This window comes from Bos indicus, chromosome 11 (assembly GCF_029378745.1).
Source record: "Bos indicus isolate NIAB-ARS_2022 breed Sahiwal x Tharparkar chromosome 11, NIAB-ARS_B.indTharparkar_mat_pri_1.0, whole genome shotgun sequence".
Classification (NCBI taxonomy): Eukaryota; Metazoa; Chordata; class Mammalia; order Artiodactyla; family Bovidae; genus Bos; species Bos indicus.
In genome coordinates this window covers 1,632,353-1,647,203 of record NC_091770.1, presented here as the reverse complement: position 1 = coordinate 1,647,203, position 14,851 = coordinate 1,632,353, and the positions used below count along the sequence as shown (strand labels likewise).

Sequence of the window (14,851 nt, the reverse complement as noted above, 5' to 3'; positions counted from 1 at the left end):
GCTCTGGAGCTCAGTAGTTACATATGAAACCTTAGTTCCCTGACCAGGAATTAATCCCACATCCCCTGTGTTGCACGGCAGATTCTTAACCACTGAGCTACCAGGGAAGTCCCAGAAGTATGTGATTTAATTTGCAAACATTTGGAGATTTTTATTTATTTCTCTGTCATTTGAGTTTTTTTTTCTTTAACTGAGATATAATTGACATTCACCATTGTATTAGTTTTGGATTGTCATTGAGTTTTAATGTAATTCCAAGTCACCAAAATTGCTGCATGATTTCAATCCTTTGACATTTGTTGACAGTTGCTTTATGGTCCATTATGATTCATTTTGGTTAATGTTGTATATGCACTTGGAAGAGACATGTATTACCTAGTGGGATACAGTGTTCTACAAATACATTTTTAATTAGGGGGTTAAGGTTTGTGGATTATATTGTCAGCTTCCCTGTAGTGCTGGCAATTTTTGCTTTCTATGTTGTAAAGCAGCTATTAGGAACCTACACATTAAGGGTAATTTCTTCCTAGTGAATCGGTCCTTTTATTACTATAAAATGTCTTAATCTATTAAATTAGTTTTGACCTTAAAGTCTATTTCACCTGATATTACTGTACCTGCATCACCTTTGTTTTGGTTAGGGTAGACATGGAATATCTTTTTCCAATCTTTTACTTGCAACCCATTTATGCTATCTTAAATGGCCCCCAAACACAGTGCTGAAATGCTATGTAGTGGTCCCAAGCAGAAGAAAGCTGTGATGTGCCTAATGGACAAAATTAGTGTGTTATTATTAGATTTCTTCAGGCATAAATTACAACGCTGTTGGCTGAGTTCAATATTAATGAATCAATAATACATATTAAATAAGGTATCTTTACACCGAAATACACAGAATACAAGGAGGTATATTACTCAGTTGACAAAAAACATTTTGTTCACTGCTTCATAGGAACCTAGCTTCTCCTAGAAGCTACAGGGCAGTATTCACTATTCAGGGTCTGCAGCAATTTTGTGGGGTATAACTACTGCAAATAATGAAAACTGACTGTATATTATCAATTCTCAAATTTACATTTTGCTTTACACAATCAAGTGTTTTTTAAAAAGACATTTAGAGAAGAAAAATAGTCTTTTCTGTTTACCCACATACCAGGGCTTTTCACTCCTTTTTGCCGATCCAAGTTTTCACATGGGATTATTTCCTTCTAGCCTGAAGAACTTTCTATAGCAAATTCCTCAGTTCTTGTCTGACAGATTTCCTCAGCTTTTGTTTGTCTGAAAATGTCTTCTTCCACTTTAATTTCTAAAAGATACTTTTGCTCTACACAGAATTCTGGGTTGACAGATTTTTTTTTCCTTTCAATTCTTTTATGATATCCCTGCATTATCCTCTGACCTGTATTTTTTCCTCACAAGATGTCAACTTTAATTTGAATTGTTTGCCTGTACATGTTTATTTCCCTGGCTGCTTTTATGATTTTCCATTATGTTTACTTTTCAGCAGTTTCACTGACACACCTATGTGTACTTTCTATATATTTATTGTTTGGGGTTGTCTGAGGTTCTTGGATCACTGAATCAATAATTTAAAAAAAATTCTCAACTAAAATTTTATTTACAGATTTCCTGTGCCCCATCCTCTCTCCCCGCCCCTTCTGGGACTTCAGCTGCAAATGGGTTGCAGCTTTTGGCCATGTCCTTAACCATTCCTGTGTTCCGTTCTTCCCATTCTTTTTTCCTTTTTGTGCACGAGTTTGAGAGTTTTTCATTGCTCAGTGTTTGGGTTTGCTAATCTTTTCCTCTACTGTATCTAGCTATCTGTCAAACCACCAAGTTAAAAAAAAATTATATACTGTGTTTTTTAGGTTCAGAGTTTCCATGTTGGTCTGTATTAGTTTTCATTTCTCTCCTTAAGATCCTCTCTCATCAACCAATCTGCCTATCTCTCCAACATATTCCTTAACACACTGAACATAGTTCTTTGATAGTTCTGATGTGCTAATTTTCACATCTGGGTCACCTAGGTTTCCACTGATTATTTTTTCTCTTTATTATAAGACATTTTCTACCTTTTTGAAGCTATATATTGAATCAGAAAGCTCTCAGCCATTATTCTATCAGGTATTATATTTTACAGTTGTAGAATGTTCGTTTGATTATTTTCTACACTTGAATTCTCTTAAAATATTCTTTTTTTTCCCCCATTTCATCCATCTTTTCTTCTATTTTCTTTAACATATTAATCATATTGTTTAAAAATCCCAGTCAGATTACTCTACACTACCTAGTTCGGATCTGGGTCTGTTTTTATTGACTGTCACTGCTTAATTATCTATTATTTATTTTCCCATACTTTTTTTTGCATCTCTAGTTATTATTTTTAATAATTACTGCACATTGTGGACGATATATTTAGAGACTCTGAACTATGTTGTCATCCTTTAATGAGTAGTGAATTTTGTCCTGTTATCTTTTTCCTATTAAGGTCTGGTTTTAGGTTTTGTTGGGAAAGATTTCCTTCAGTTTTGTCTGTATTCCAAGATCACAGTTTTGAATATTAGGGTGTACTCTGTACTCCTTACTCCTACACATGGGTCTTACGTGCTCTCTAGCCAGATGCATGAAGCATTCACCAAGGTCTCTCTACTCTGCTGCTGCTAAGTCACTTCAGTCGTGTCCGACTCTGTGCGACCCCATACACGGCAGCCCACCAGGCTCCCCCATCCCTGGGATTCTCCAGGCAAGAACACTAGCTGGGTATAAACCCCAACATTTTTCCAGGATTCTGTGACCTCCAGAATCTTTTAAGCTCTCAGTCTCCCAGCAGGTGCTTTCTGCCAGGCCTTCTGGATTCAAGCTCTGTGTAGCCCAGGAGCCCCCTCAGACTTCTGGAGTTGTCTCGCTGCAAGTCTTTTCCCTCTCCCTACATGTCCCAGGAGTCTCAGCAACTCCAGAACTTTTAAGACCTTTTCTTTGTTTATGTGGATCATTTTTAAAGTCTTTATTGAAACTGTTACAATACTGTTTATGTTTTATGTTTTGGGGTTTTTGCCCCAAGGCATGTGGGATCTCAGCTCCCTGCATTGGAAGGTAAAGTCTTAACCACTGGATCACAAGGTCCCAGCAACTCCAGAATTTGATCTCTGGAGCCCAGAGAGACTGCTGCTCCCTGTCTGGGATGTACCTTCCTGCATCACACACAGCCCATAAACTATCGCCAGGGAGAGGGTCTGGGTGAATACAGGAGTCACCTCTTATGTCTCCCTGTATTAAGGATATCAGCCCTGCTCAGCGGATGTTCAGTGAGTTCAGACAGCCATTTTGTACATTTTGTCCAGATTCCGCAGCATTTTTTTGGTAGGAAGGTTAAGTCCAATGCCAGCCACTTAGTCATTCTCAGTACTGGAAATCAATGGAAATTCTAGAAACCTTCTAATAATATATTCTTTAGTGTTTTTTTCCCCAGAATATAGTGTAAAAGTATGGGAACAGCATTTGAAGAGTCTAAATAGTTGACTTTTCCCTTTTTATCTCCCTATGAATTGAGTTTGTTTACACCGTCAAGTTTTCTTTCCACTTTACAAAGCCTATTACTAACATCCACTCCATCAGGAAAAGAATGCATGTTTCTGCTTCCATTTTTAAAAGAATATTTATAAAAGGAAGAAATAAGCAAATAGATAATTCAGATAATTCTGTTTTTACACATCAACCCTGACATTAAAGGCATGACCCTTACTTTCTAACGTCTGTTTATTGAGCTTTTCACATCTCTGTTTTGCTCCCCCAACTAGCTTATGAATTACCTGAGAGATTATGGCTTCTACTGCTTTACACCTCTCCTGGAAGTTCACACTTTCTTCTATATACAATAAGTAACTGTTGACAGATGATACTGTTACAGTTTTATCTATATGCAACTTAATAGAATAAAACATTTAAACTGTTGGTGATATAATATTTGAAAGGAAGAAAGAAAGGAAGGGAGCATACTCAGTGACATTTTCTCTGCTTATGGACACAGCAAGCTCCTGCAGTTGGTGGGTAAGCTTATCCAAAAGATTGTGCTCCTCTTCTTTCTTCTGATAATAATTGCCCACAGGTGCAGGTTCATCAGCCTATGAGAGAATATAAGTCTACTTCACTAAAAAAAAAAAAAAATTCCGTTTTTATTACATTTATTGTAATAGAAAAAAAAAACTCCAATAAGTGATATAAGACAAAGCAAATATCAATATGAGACTATGCCTACCTTAGATAAATAAGTTTAAAAGAAATGTAGATTATGCTGGAACGTGAATCAAATGGCATAATAAAGTTATGCCTCCAATTATTTTTGTGTTGTTTTGTTGCTAGGTATTGCAGACCCTCTACAGCCAGTAAGGGACAGTTCCAGACGGAGGACTGGCTTTGGAGTTAAAAGGACAGGTGCCAAGTCCAGGCTCAGTCGCCTCCTGGCAGTGAGACACTGGGAAAACTGCTTCGCCTTTGCAAGCCCCAGTAGTTAGGTGTTCCAATTTAGGGTCGGTCAGTCTCCTGAATTACAGTTTCTCATCACTGGAGAAATTTGGAAGAGATGCTTAGAAACCACCTGTCTCCAATGCAGTAAAGGAGACTCACTCACAGGCAGGGCGACGACTCCTGAGCGGCTTCCACCCTAAGTGCTGTCTGAGTAAAGGAGACTCACACACCGGCAAGGAGACGACCTCTACACGCCTCCCACCCTACACGTTCTCTGAGTCTCTGGCCCTGAACACTTCGCTCAAGTTCAGGCTCATATTAAAAGAGGAGATCCTGATGGAATTGCCAAGAGAAATTTCTAGTTCCCCCCATTTCTGCAGTCACCGATCTCAGAACAGCTGCTGTGATTCAGGAAGCTTCTCTACCTCGTACCCTCTGGGCCAGATAATCTACTTCCCCACAGTGTGATTAAAATGAAAACAATTTTAAACTGTAAAACATAAAACTTACACAACACAATAATAAAAAGAGCTTCTTCCAAGTTCTTCTGAGTCCTCAGTGCTGGGTGAGTTCATCACAGCTGAACTTTTATCAGTATCTGGGGCCCTGGTTCACACTTCAACACTTATATGAACCCAGGAACCTACCCACTCTAGGGGTAGGAACTCCCACGTAATAAAATATTCAGGTAAAAACAGATATTAAAAAAAAAATAATGTGATCAACTATAATACTTACTTTTTTTAATTTTTGAAGAGCATTTTTATTTTCATCTATTGCCTGTTTTAACTGGATACATCTAAATTTTCAAAAAGAAAGAAAAATGTTGATTTTTTAATTGTCATAACCAAAAAAGCTATTTTATAAAATCATATGTTCAGTCTTTAAGCAGGCAAGGAAATTTCTATTGTATGAATGATGTTTAAAAACTCATATGTAAGTGTCTTTCCACTCATTAGCTTGGGTGATCCTCACAGCAAGATCTAGGGTATGAGGTATGATAATCAAAACTCAGAAGACAAGTGACTCTGGGCTTCAGTCTCCTAATTCTAAAATAAGGAAAGCACTGGACTTTTAACTGCTTCCATAGCTCTAAAATTCCATAAACCCACGATTCAGCCCAGAAGACAATATGATACGCCTCATCAAAGAAAGAAGAGACAAAAACTATGTGATCATCTCAACAAATGCAGAAAAAGCATTTGATAAAATTCAACATCCATTCATTATAAAAATGTTTACCAAAGCAGGTGTAGAGGGAACATATCTCAACATAATAAAAGCTACTTATGACAAACCCATAGCCAATATAATACTCAATGCTGAAAAGCTGAAAGCCATCCTGCTAAAATCTGGAACAAGACAAGGATGCCCACTCTCACCACTCCAACATAGTACTGGAAGTCCTAGTCATAGCAATCAGGTAATAAAAAGAAATAAAAGGTATTCAACTTGGAAGAGAAGAGTATGCAAATTACATGATACTATATATAGAAAACCCTAAAGACTCCACACAAAAACTATAACTGATAAATTCAGCAAGGTAGCAGGATACAAGATTCACAGGCAGAAATTGGTTGCATTTCTTTATCCTAAAAATGAAATATCAGAAAGTAAAAATAATAATTCCTTTAAAAATTGCATCAAAAAATAAAATAAAATACTCTTTGTGTAATCTACAATACAAGTCAACATATCTATGATACAGAAACAGACTCACAGATATAGAAAACAGACTTGTGGTTGACAAGGGATGAGGGGAGGGAAGGACTGGGGGTTTGGGATCAGCAGAGGCAAACTATTATACATAGGATGGATGAACAATAAGGTTCTACTGTACAGCACAGAGAGCTGCAGTCAATGCCCGGTGGCAGACTGTAACAGAAAAGAATGTGGAAAAGAGTGTGTGTGTGTGTGTGTGTGTGTGTGTGACACTGAGTCACTTTGCTGTGAGAAGAAATGAACACAACAGTGTAAATCAACTATACTTCAATAAAATTAAAAAAATAAAATATTTAGGAATAAATGACTAAGGAGGTGAAAGACATATGCCAAGAACTATAAAACAATGATAAAGGAAACTAAAGATAATTCAGAGAAATGGGAAGATGATCCATGTTCTTGGAGTGTGTGCACGCTTGGCTGCTCAGTTATGCCCAACTCTTTGCAACCCCATGGACAGTAGCCTGCCAGGACCCATGAGATTTTTTCAGCAAAAACACCGGAGTGGGTTGCCATTTCTTCCTCCAGGGGACCTTCCTGACCCAAGGATGGAATCTGTGTCTCCTGTGACTCCTGCACTGGCAGGTGGATTCTTTACCACTGAGCCACCTGGAAATTCCAGGTTCTTGAATTGGAAGGATTATTATTATTAAAATGGCCATACTATCCAAAGCAATCTACAGATTTCATGTAATCCCTATCAAATTACCCATGGTATTTTTCACAGAACTAGAACCAATAATCTTAAAATTTATACAGAACCACAATTGCCAAAGCAACCCTGAGGAAAAAGAACAAAGATAGAGGCATAGCCCTCCCAGATTTCAGACAATAGTACAAAACTACAATAATCAAAACAGCATGGTACTGGCACAAAAACAGGCAGAGATCAATGCAACAGAATAGAGAACCGAGACATAAACCCACACACCTGAAGTCAATTAACCTTTGACAAAGAAGGCAAGAATATACAATGAAGAAAAGACAGTCTCTTCAGCAAGTGGTGCTGGGAAAGCTGGACAGCACATGTAAATCAATGAAGTTGGAACTCACCCTCACACCAAACACAGACATAAACTCAAAATGGCTTAAAGACTTAAATATGACACGACACCATAAAACTCCTAGAAAAGAATACAGGCAAAACATTCTCTGACATAAACCATACCAATGTTTTCTTAGGTCAGTCTAATAACACCAAGGCAATAGAAAATAAAAGCAAAAATAAACAAATGGAACCCAATCAAACTTATAAGCTTTTGCACAGCAAAGGAAACCATAAACAAAATGAAAAGATAACATATGAACTGGGAGAAAATATTTGCAAACAATGCGACCAAAAGGGCTTAATTTCCAAAATATACACACAGCTCACACAGCTCAACAACAACAACTGCAACAAAACCACAACCACTCAGTCAAAAACTGGGCAGAAGACATAAGCAGACATTCCTCCAAAAACGACACACAGATCGCCAGCAGGCACGTGAAAAGATGCTCAACATGGCTAATTACTAGAGAAATGCAAATCAAAAATACAATGAGGTATCACCTCACACGGGTCGGAATGGGCATCATCAAAAAGTCTGTAAGAAAACAAACGCGGGAGAGGGTGTGGGGCAAAGGCGGAGCCTCCGACACTGTTGGTAGGAATATACATTGGTGAAGCCACGGAGAAAAACAGTATGGAGGTTCCTCAAAAAAACTAAAATTAGAGCTGGCCTATTGATCCAGCAATCCTACTCCTGGGTATGCATCTGAAGAGAACTCGAACTCGGAAAGATACACCGCATGCTCACAGCGGCACTGTCTGCAACAGCCAAGACGTGGACACAACCTAAACATCCATTAAAAGGTGACTGGATACAGCAGGTGCGGCACACGCGTGTTAATATAACGAAATACGACTCAGCCGCTCAAAAGAATAAAAGAAGGCCATTTGCAGCAACACGTACGGCCCTGGATTATCACAGTAACTGAGGTAAGTCAGAAAGAGAAAGACAAACACTGCCTGATGTGGTATCACTTACGTGTAAAATCTAAAATATGACACAAATAAACCTCTCTAGGAAACAGAGGCAGAATCACAAACGAAGACAGCAGACTGGCGGCTGCTAAGAGCGGGGAGGGGAGGAGAGGGCGGACTGGGAGTTTGGGATTAGCAGATGAAAGCTATTAGATAGCAGATGGATAAACAACAAGGTCCTATGGTGCAGCACAGGGAACTCTATCCAATATCCTGTGATAAACTATAACGGAAAAGAGTTGAAAAGAATATATATATATTTATAACTGAATCACTTTGCCTTACGCCAGAAACTAACACATCATATTAATGAATCAACTGTACTTCAATAAATAAATAAATTATGCATTTCTTGTTGGCTTTAAAACATTTTTATTGCCTTCCCACTTTGATGTTTTATAGTTGAGTAATATTAGACATATTAATTAATCACTGTAAACCTTAATTTTCTCATCTATATTAATGAGTAGCTCACTAACTTTCAGCAACTTTCAGATGTTATTATGAAAGTTAATTAAGAAAAAATTTTTACAACGCGGACCACACTGTCTGGTATGTACAAAAGTACAAAATAAATGTAAGATACTTCTTTTTAACATTTGTCATCCTCTATTTAACCTTATTCCAACATTTAGGCTTGGTTGACATAGAAAACTGTAAGAAATATTTCAAAATACTTTTGGAAAATTTCATTCATTTTTACCTCAATATTATTTCCTATTATTACTGTCTTTTCAGAAATTGTATTAATTTAAAAAATATAGTGCCTCAATTTCTATGCTATAAATACTGCTCATTGAAATCTAAGTACAGCCTCTACAAAGCTTACATAACTTAGTATACTTTACCTTTGGTACATATCTCTCCTTTTACTTGCTTCTAGAGCTCCTTTCAGTCGACTCTCAAAAAGCAACCCATCGACCTACAATAAATGGAGAGTGTCTAAAATATCACGTTGTTAAATACCATATAACCTTCAGTTCAGTTCAGTTCAGTCGCTCAGTCGTGTCCGACTCTTTGCGACCCCATGAATCGCAGCACGCCAGGCCTCCCTGTCCATCACCAACTCCCGGAGTTCACTCAGACTCACAGCCATCGAGTCAGTGATGCCATCCAGCCATCTCATCCTCTGTCGTCCCCTTCTCCTCCTGCCCCCAATCCCTCCCAGCATCAGAGTCTTTTCCAATGAGTCAACTCTTTGCATGAGGTGGCCAAAGTACTGGAGTTTCAGCTTTAGCATCATTCCTTCCAAAGAAATCCCAGGGCTGATCGCCTTCAGAATGGACTGGTTGGATCTCCTTGCAGTCCAAGGGACTCTCAAGAGTCTTCTGCAACACCACAGTTCAAAAGCATCAATTCTTCAGCGCTCAGCCTTCTTCACAGTCCAACTCTCACATCCATAAATGACCACAGGAAAAACCATAGCATTTACTAGACGGACGTTTGTTGGCAAAGTAATGTCTCTGCTTTTGAATATGCTATCTAGGTTGGTCATAACTTTCCTTCCAAGGAGTAAGCGTCTTTTAATTTCATGGCTGCAGTCACCATCTGCAGTGATTTTGGAGCCCAGAAAAATAAAGTCTGACACTGTTTCCACTGTTTCCCCATCTATTTCCCATGAAGTGGTGGGACCGGATGCCATGATCTTTGTTTTCTGAATGTCGAGCTTTAAGCCAACTTTTTCACTGTCCACTTTCACTTCCATCAAGAGGCTTTTTAGTTCCTCTTCGCATATAACCTTAGGACATAAAATTTTAATTTTTCCCCAAATAATTTATAATGAACACTTTGAAACACACAGTAAAGCTGAAAGAATCGTACAGTGAACATCCATACACCCACCACCTGGATTCGACCATTAGTATTTTACTATACTTTTTTGATCCATCTATTCATCAACCCATCTAATTTTTTACATATTACAAAGAAAATTACAATCATCAGTATGTTTTCCCTTAAACAATACATCATGGGTATCACTAACTAGACTTCAGTATTTGGTGTGAATTTTACGTACAATGAAATACACATTTCATCTTAAGACTGTATTTGCTAAGTTCTGGCAAGTGACATGTAATCCAAACCCCTACCAACCTACAGAAAATTACTATTACTCCAGAGAGTTCCCAGAATGTACTCTGTTGTGTGATCATTTCGTGTTTCTGAGATACTTCCATATCAGAAGTATACTTCCATATACACTGCCGTGTGTATCGTCAGTTTATTCTTTCTTATTGCTGAGGAATACTCCCTGTATGAATAAACCACCAGTTTTTTTCTTTCTTATCCTCATTCTTATATCTTATACTGTGACTTAGCAATTTCCAAATACTACCTGTAACTTTCCCAACATACCCACAAAAGAGGCACATACATCTTTTGGGTTCTATAGATGTGGAAAAGATAAAGTGATTGACAAAAATAAAAATTCTCTACTCTTGCCATTCTGCATCTGTTATTTACACCATTTACACACATGCTGACAGTCAGTCATCACAGGCATAACCCAGACGGGTCCTTCGTAACTTGTCCCATGGACAACAGGGTGGAAGTCTGTGCCATTTTTTGCTTCACGTGTCCTCTGTGGAGGCTTCCCTGGTGGCTCAGACAGTAAAGAATCTGCCTGCCAATGTAGGAGACGTGGGTTCAATCCCTGGGTTGGGAAGATCCTCTGGAGAAGGAAATGGCAAAACACTCTAGTATTCTTGCCTGGAGAATTCCATGGACAGAGGAGCCTGGTGGGCTACAGTCCATGGGATCCCGAAAAGTCAGACACAACTGAGCATGAGCAGCAGCACATCCTTTATGGGGCCAGGGAAGAAGGACCCCACAATATCACAGAGCCCTTCCCAGACACACAGGGTATCAAAAGGCTCAGGAGCCAACTGGGTTCCAGCTTCAATAACCCTGGTGATTGTTTTGTTTCATCTTTGTATCAGTAACAATTGTTGTGGCTTCCTTCTACAACTTTTCCTGGTTCTGTTAATATCCCACTAAATTTAAAATTCAATACAATACAAAGCATCTGGCCAAAGCTCAGCTTAAGTCAGTGTCTCATCAGCTTTTATTTTTATTTCCACCAGAAGAGTATTCTATTTTGTTGTACCACTATAATTCCAATAGAGTTCCTTAAGAAATATTTATCCACCCAATCTTTTGCACTTTTTAAATGAAAATCCAAAACTGGATAAAATATGAGCATTCAGTACATCCTTTGCTGCTGCTGCTGCTAAGTCGCTTCAGTTGTGTCCAACTCTGTGCGACCCCATAGACGGCAGCCCACCCCGCTCCCCCGTCCGTCCCTGGGATTCTCAAGCCAAGAACACTGGAGTGGGTTGCCATTTCCTTCTCCAATGCATGAAAGTCAAAAGTGAAAGTGAAGTCGCTCAGTCGTGTCTGACCCACAGCGACCCCATGGACTGCAGCCTACCAGGCTCCTCCCTCCATGGGATTTTCCAGGCAAGAGTACTGGAGTAGGGTGCCACTGCCTTCTCCGTCTTTTGTCTGCTAAAGATTATAAAATCATTTTATTTAGTGGAAATAATACTTGGTAATATTAACAGATCAGTTCAGTCACTCAGTTATGTCTGACTCTTTGCGATCCCATGAACTGCAGCACGCCAGGCCTCCCTGTCCATCACCAACTCCCGGAGTCCACCCAAACCTATGTCCATCGAGTCGATGATGCCATCCAACCGTATTATCCTCTGTCATCCCCTTCTCCTCCTGCTCTCAATCTTTCCCAGCATCAGGGTCTTTTAAATGACTCAGCTCTTCGCATCAGGTGGCCAAAGTATTGGAGTTTCAGCTTCAACATCAGTCCTTCCAATGAACACCCAGGACTGATCTCCTTTAGGATGGACTGGTTGGATCTCCTTGCAGTCCAAGGGACTCTCAAGAGTCTTCTCCAACACCACAGTTCAAAAGCATCAATTCTTCTGCGATCAGCCTTCTTCACAGTCCAACTCTCACATCCATACATGACCACTGGAAAAACCATAGCCTTGATTAGATGGACCTTTGTTGGCAAAGTAATGTCTATGCTTTTTAATATGCTGTCTAGGTTGGTCAGTGTTCTTGCCTGGAGAATCCCAGGGACGGGGGAGCCTGATGGGCTGCCGTCTATGGGGTCGCACAGAGTCGGACACGACTGAATCGACTTAGCAGCAGCAGCAGCAGGTTGGTCATAACTTTCCTTCCAAGGAGTAGGCGTCTTTTAATTTCATGGCTTGCAGTCACCATCTGCAGTGATTTTGGAGCCCAGAAAAATAAAGTCAGCCACTGTTTCCACTGTTTCCCCATCTATCTGCCATCAAGTGATGGGACCGGATGCCATGATCTTAGTTTTCTGAATGTTGAGCTTTAAGCCAACTTTTTCGCTCTCGTCTTTCACTTTCATCAAGAGGCTCTTTAGTTCTTCACTGTCTGCCATAAGGGTGGTGTCATCTGCATATCTGAGATTATGGATATTTCTCCCAGAAATCTTGATTCCAGCTTGTGCTTCCTCCTGGAAATGCAATTACACAGCCTAGGAGCATAAATATCTTCTACATCTTGTCAAGGTGCTTTCCAGAAATGCTGTGCCTTATACCCTGGGGCAGTAAAAGTGCCTGTTTCATCACAGCCTCCCCAGTACTGAGCATCAAGATTTTTTAAGTGTTTGTGGTATCTTATTTCCTTTGCAATTGCTTATCTTAGAAGTCAACTTTTCTCATGTTTATGTGACCAGTATTTCTTCTTCAGTTCATGTCCTTTGCTCATTTGTCAGGTCTTAATATTTTTCTTCTGTGTATTCCTGCCACCTCTTCTTAATATCTTCTGCTTCTGTTAGGTCCATACTATTTCTGTCCTTTATTGAGCCCATCTTTGCATGAAATGTTCCCTTGGTATCTCTAATTTTCTTGAAGAGATCTCTAGTCGTTCCCATTCTGTTGTTTTCCTCTATTTCTTTGCATTGATCACTGAGGAAGGCTTTGATCTTCACGACCAAGATAATCACGATGGTGTGATCACTTACCTAGAGCCAGACATCCTGGAATGTGAAGTCAAGTGGGCCTTAGAAAGCGTCACTACAAACAAAGCTAGTGGAGGTGATGGAATTCCAATTGAGCTATTTCAAATCCTGGAAGATGATGCTGTGAAGGGCTGTACTCAATATGCCAGCAAATTTGGAAAACTCAGCAGTGGCCACAGGACTGGAAAAGGTCAGTTTTCATTCCAATCCCAAAGAAAGGCAATGCCAAAGAATGCTCAAACTACCGCACAACTGCACTCATCTCACACGCTAGTAAAGTAATGCTCAAAATTCTCCAAGCCAGGCTTCAGCAATATGTGAACCGTGAACTTCCAGATGTTCAAGCTGGTTTTAGAAAAGGCAGAGGAACCAGAGATCAAATTGCCAACATCTGCTGGATCATGGAAAAAGCAAGAGAGTTCCAGAAAAACATCTATTTCTGCTTTATTGACTATGCCAAAGCCTTTGACTGTGTGGATCACAACAAACTGTGGAAAATTCTGAAAGAGATGGGAATACCAGACACTTGACCTGCCTCTTGAGAAACCTATATTCAGGTCAGGAAGCAACAGTTAGAACTGGACATGGAACAACAGACTGGTTCCAAATAGGAAAAGGAGTACATCAAGGCTGTATATTGTCACCCTGCTTATTTAACTTATATGCAGAGTACATCATGAGAAATGCTGGGCTGGAAGAAGCACAAGCTTGAATCAAGATTGCCAGGAGAAATATCAATAACCTCAGGTATGCAGATGACACCACCCTTATGGCAGAAAGTGAAGAGGAACTAAAAAGCCTCCTGATGAAAGTGAAAGACGAGAGTGAAAAAGTTGGCTTAAAACTCAACATTCAGAAAACGAAGATCATGGCATCTGGTCCCATCACTTCATGGGAAATAGATGGGGAAACAGTGGAAACAGTGTCAGGCTTTCTTTTGGGGGGCTCCAAAATCACTGCAGATGGTGATTGCAGCCATGAAATTAAAAGACGCTTACTCCTTGGAAGGAAAGTTATGACCAACCTAGATAGCATATTCAAAAGCAGAGACACTACTTTGCCAACAAAGGTCCGTCTAGTCAAGGCTATGGTTTTTCCAGTGGTCATGTATGGATGTGAGAGTTGGACTATGAAGAAAGCTGAGCGCCGAAGAATTGATGCTTTTGAACTGTGGTGTTGCAGAAGACTCTTGAGAGTCCCTCGGACTGCAAGGAGATCCAACCAGTCCATTCTGAAGGTGATCAGCCCTGGGATTTCTTTGGAAGGAATAATGCTAAAGCTGAAACTCCAGTACTTTGGCCACCTCATGCGAAGAGCTGACTCATTGGAAAAGACTCTGATGTTGGGAGGGATTGGGGTCAAGAGGAGAAGGGGACGACAGAGGATGAGATGGCTGGATTGCATCACTGACTCGATGGCCGTGAGTCTGAGTGAACTCCCGGAGTTGGTGATGGACAGGGAGGCCTGGCATGCTGCGATTCATGGGGTCGCAAAGAGTCGGGCACAACTGAGCGACTGAACTGAACTGAATTATTTTTCTTATATATTATTCCTTGATGCATATTTGGCTTGGCTTCATGGGAAGTAAAAACACTCAAGAGCCTCCACTGAATGAGAGATAAAGG

At 39.8% G+C, this 14,851-nt stretch overlaps 1 protein-coding gene across 4 annotated transcripts in view; it reads right to left on the bottom strand.

The window, feature by feature from the left end:
- Positions 1-14,851, bottom strand: part of NPHP1 (nephrocystin 1) — a 69,155-nt gene that overhangs the window by 51,891 nt on the left and 2,413 nt on the right. For all 4 annotated transcript variants that reach the window (XM_070798178.1, XM_019969623.2, XM_019969625.2 and 1 more), the window contains exons 2-4: positions 9,061-9,134; positions 5,203-5,263; positions 3,997-4,121 (exon numbers count right to left, since the gene is read on the bottom strand). In XM_070798178.1, the coding sequence (XP_070654279.1) occupies positions 3,997-4,121; positions 5,203-5,263; positions 9,061-9,134 (260 nt within the window). The remainder of the gene's footprint in view (positions 1-3,996; positions 4,122-5,202; positions 5,264-9,060; positions 9,135-14,851) is intronic.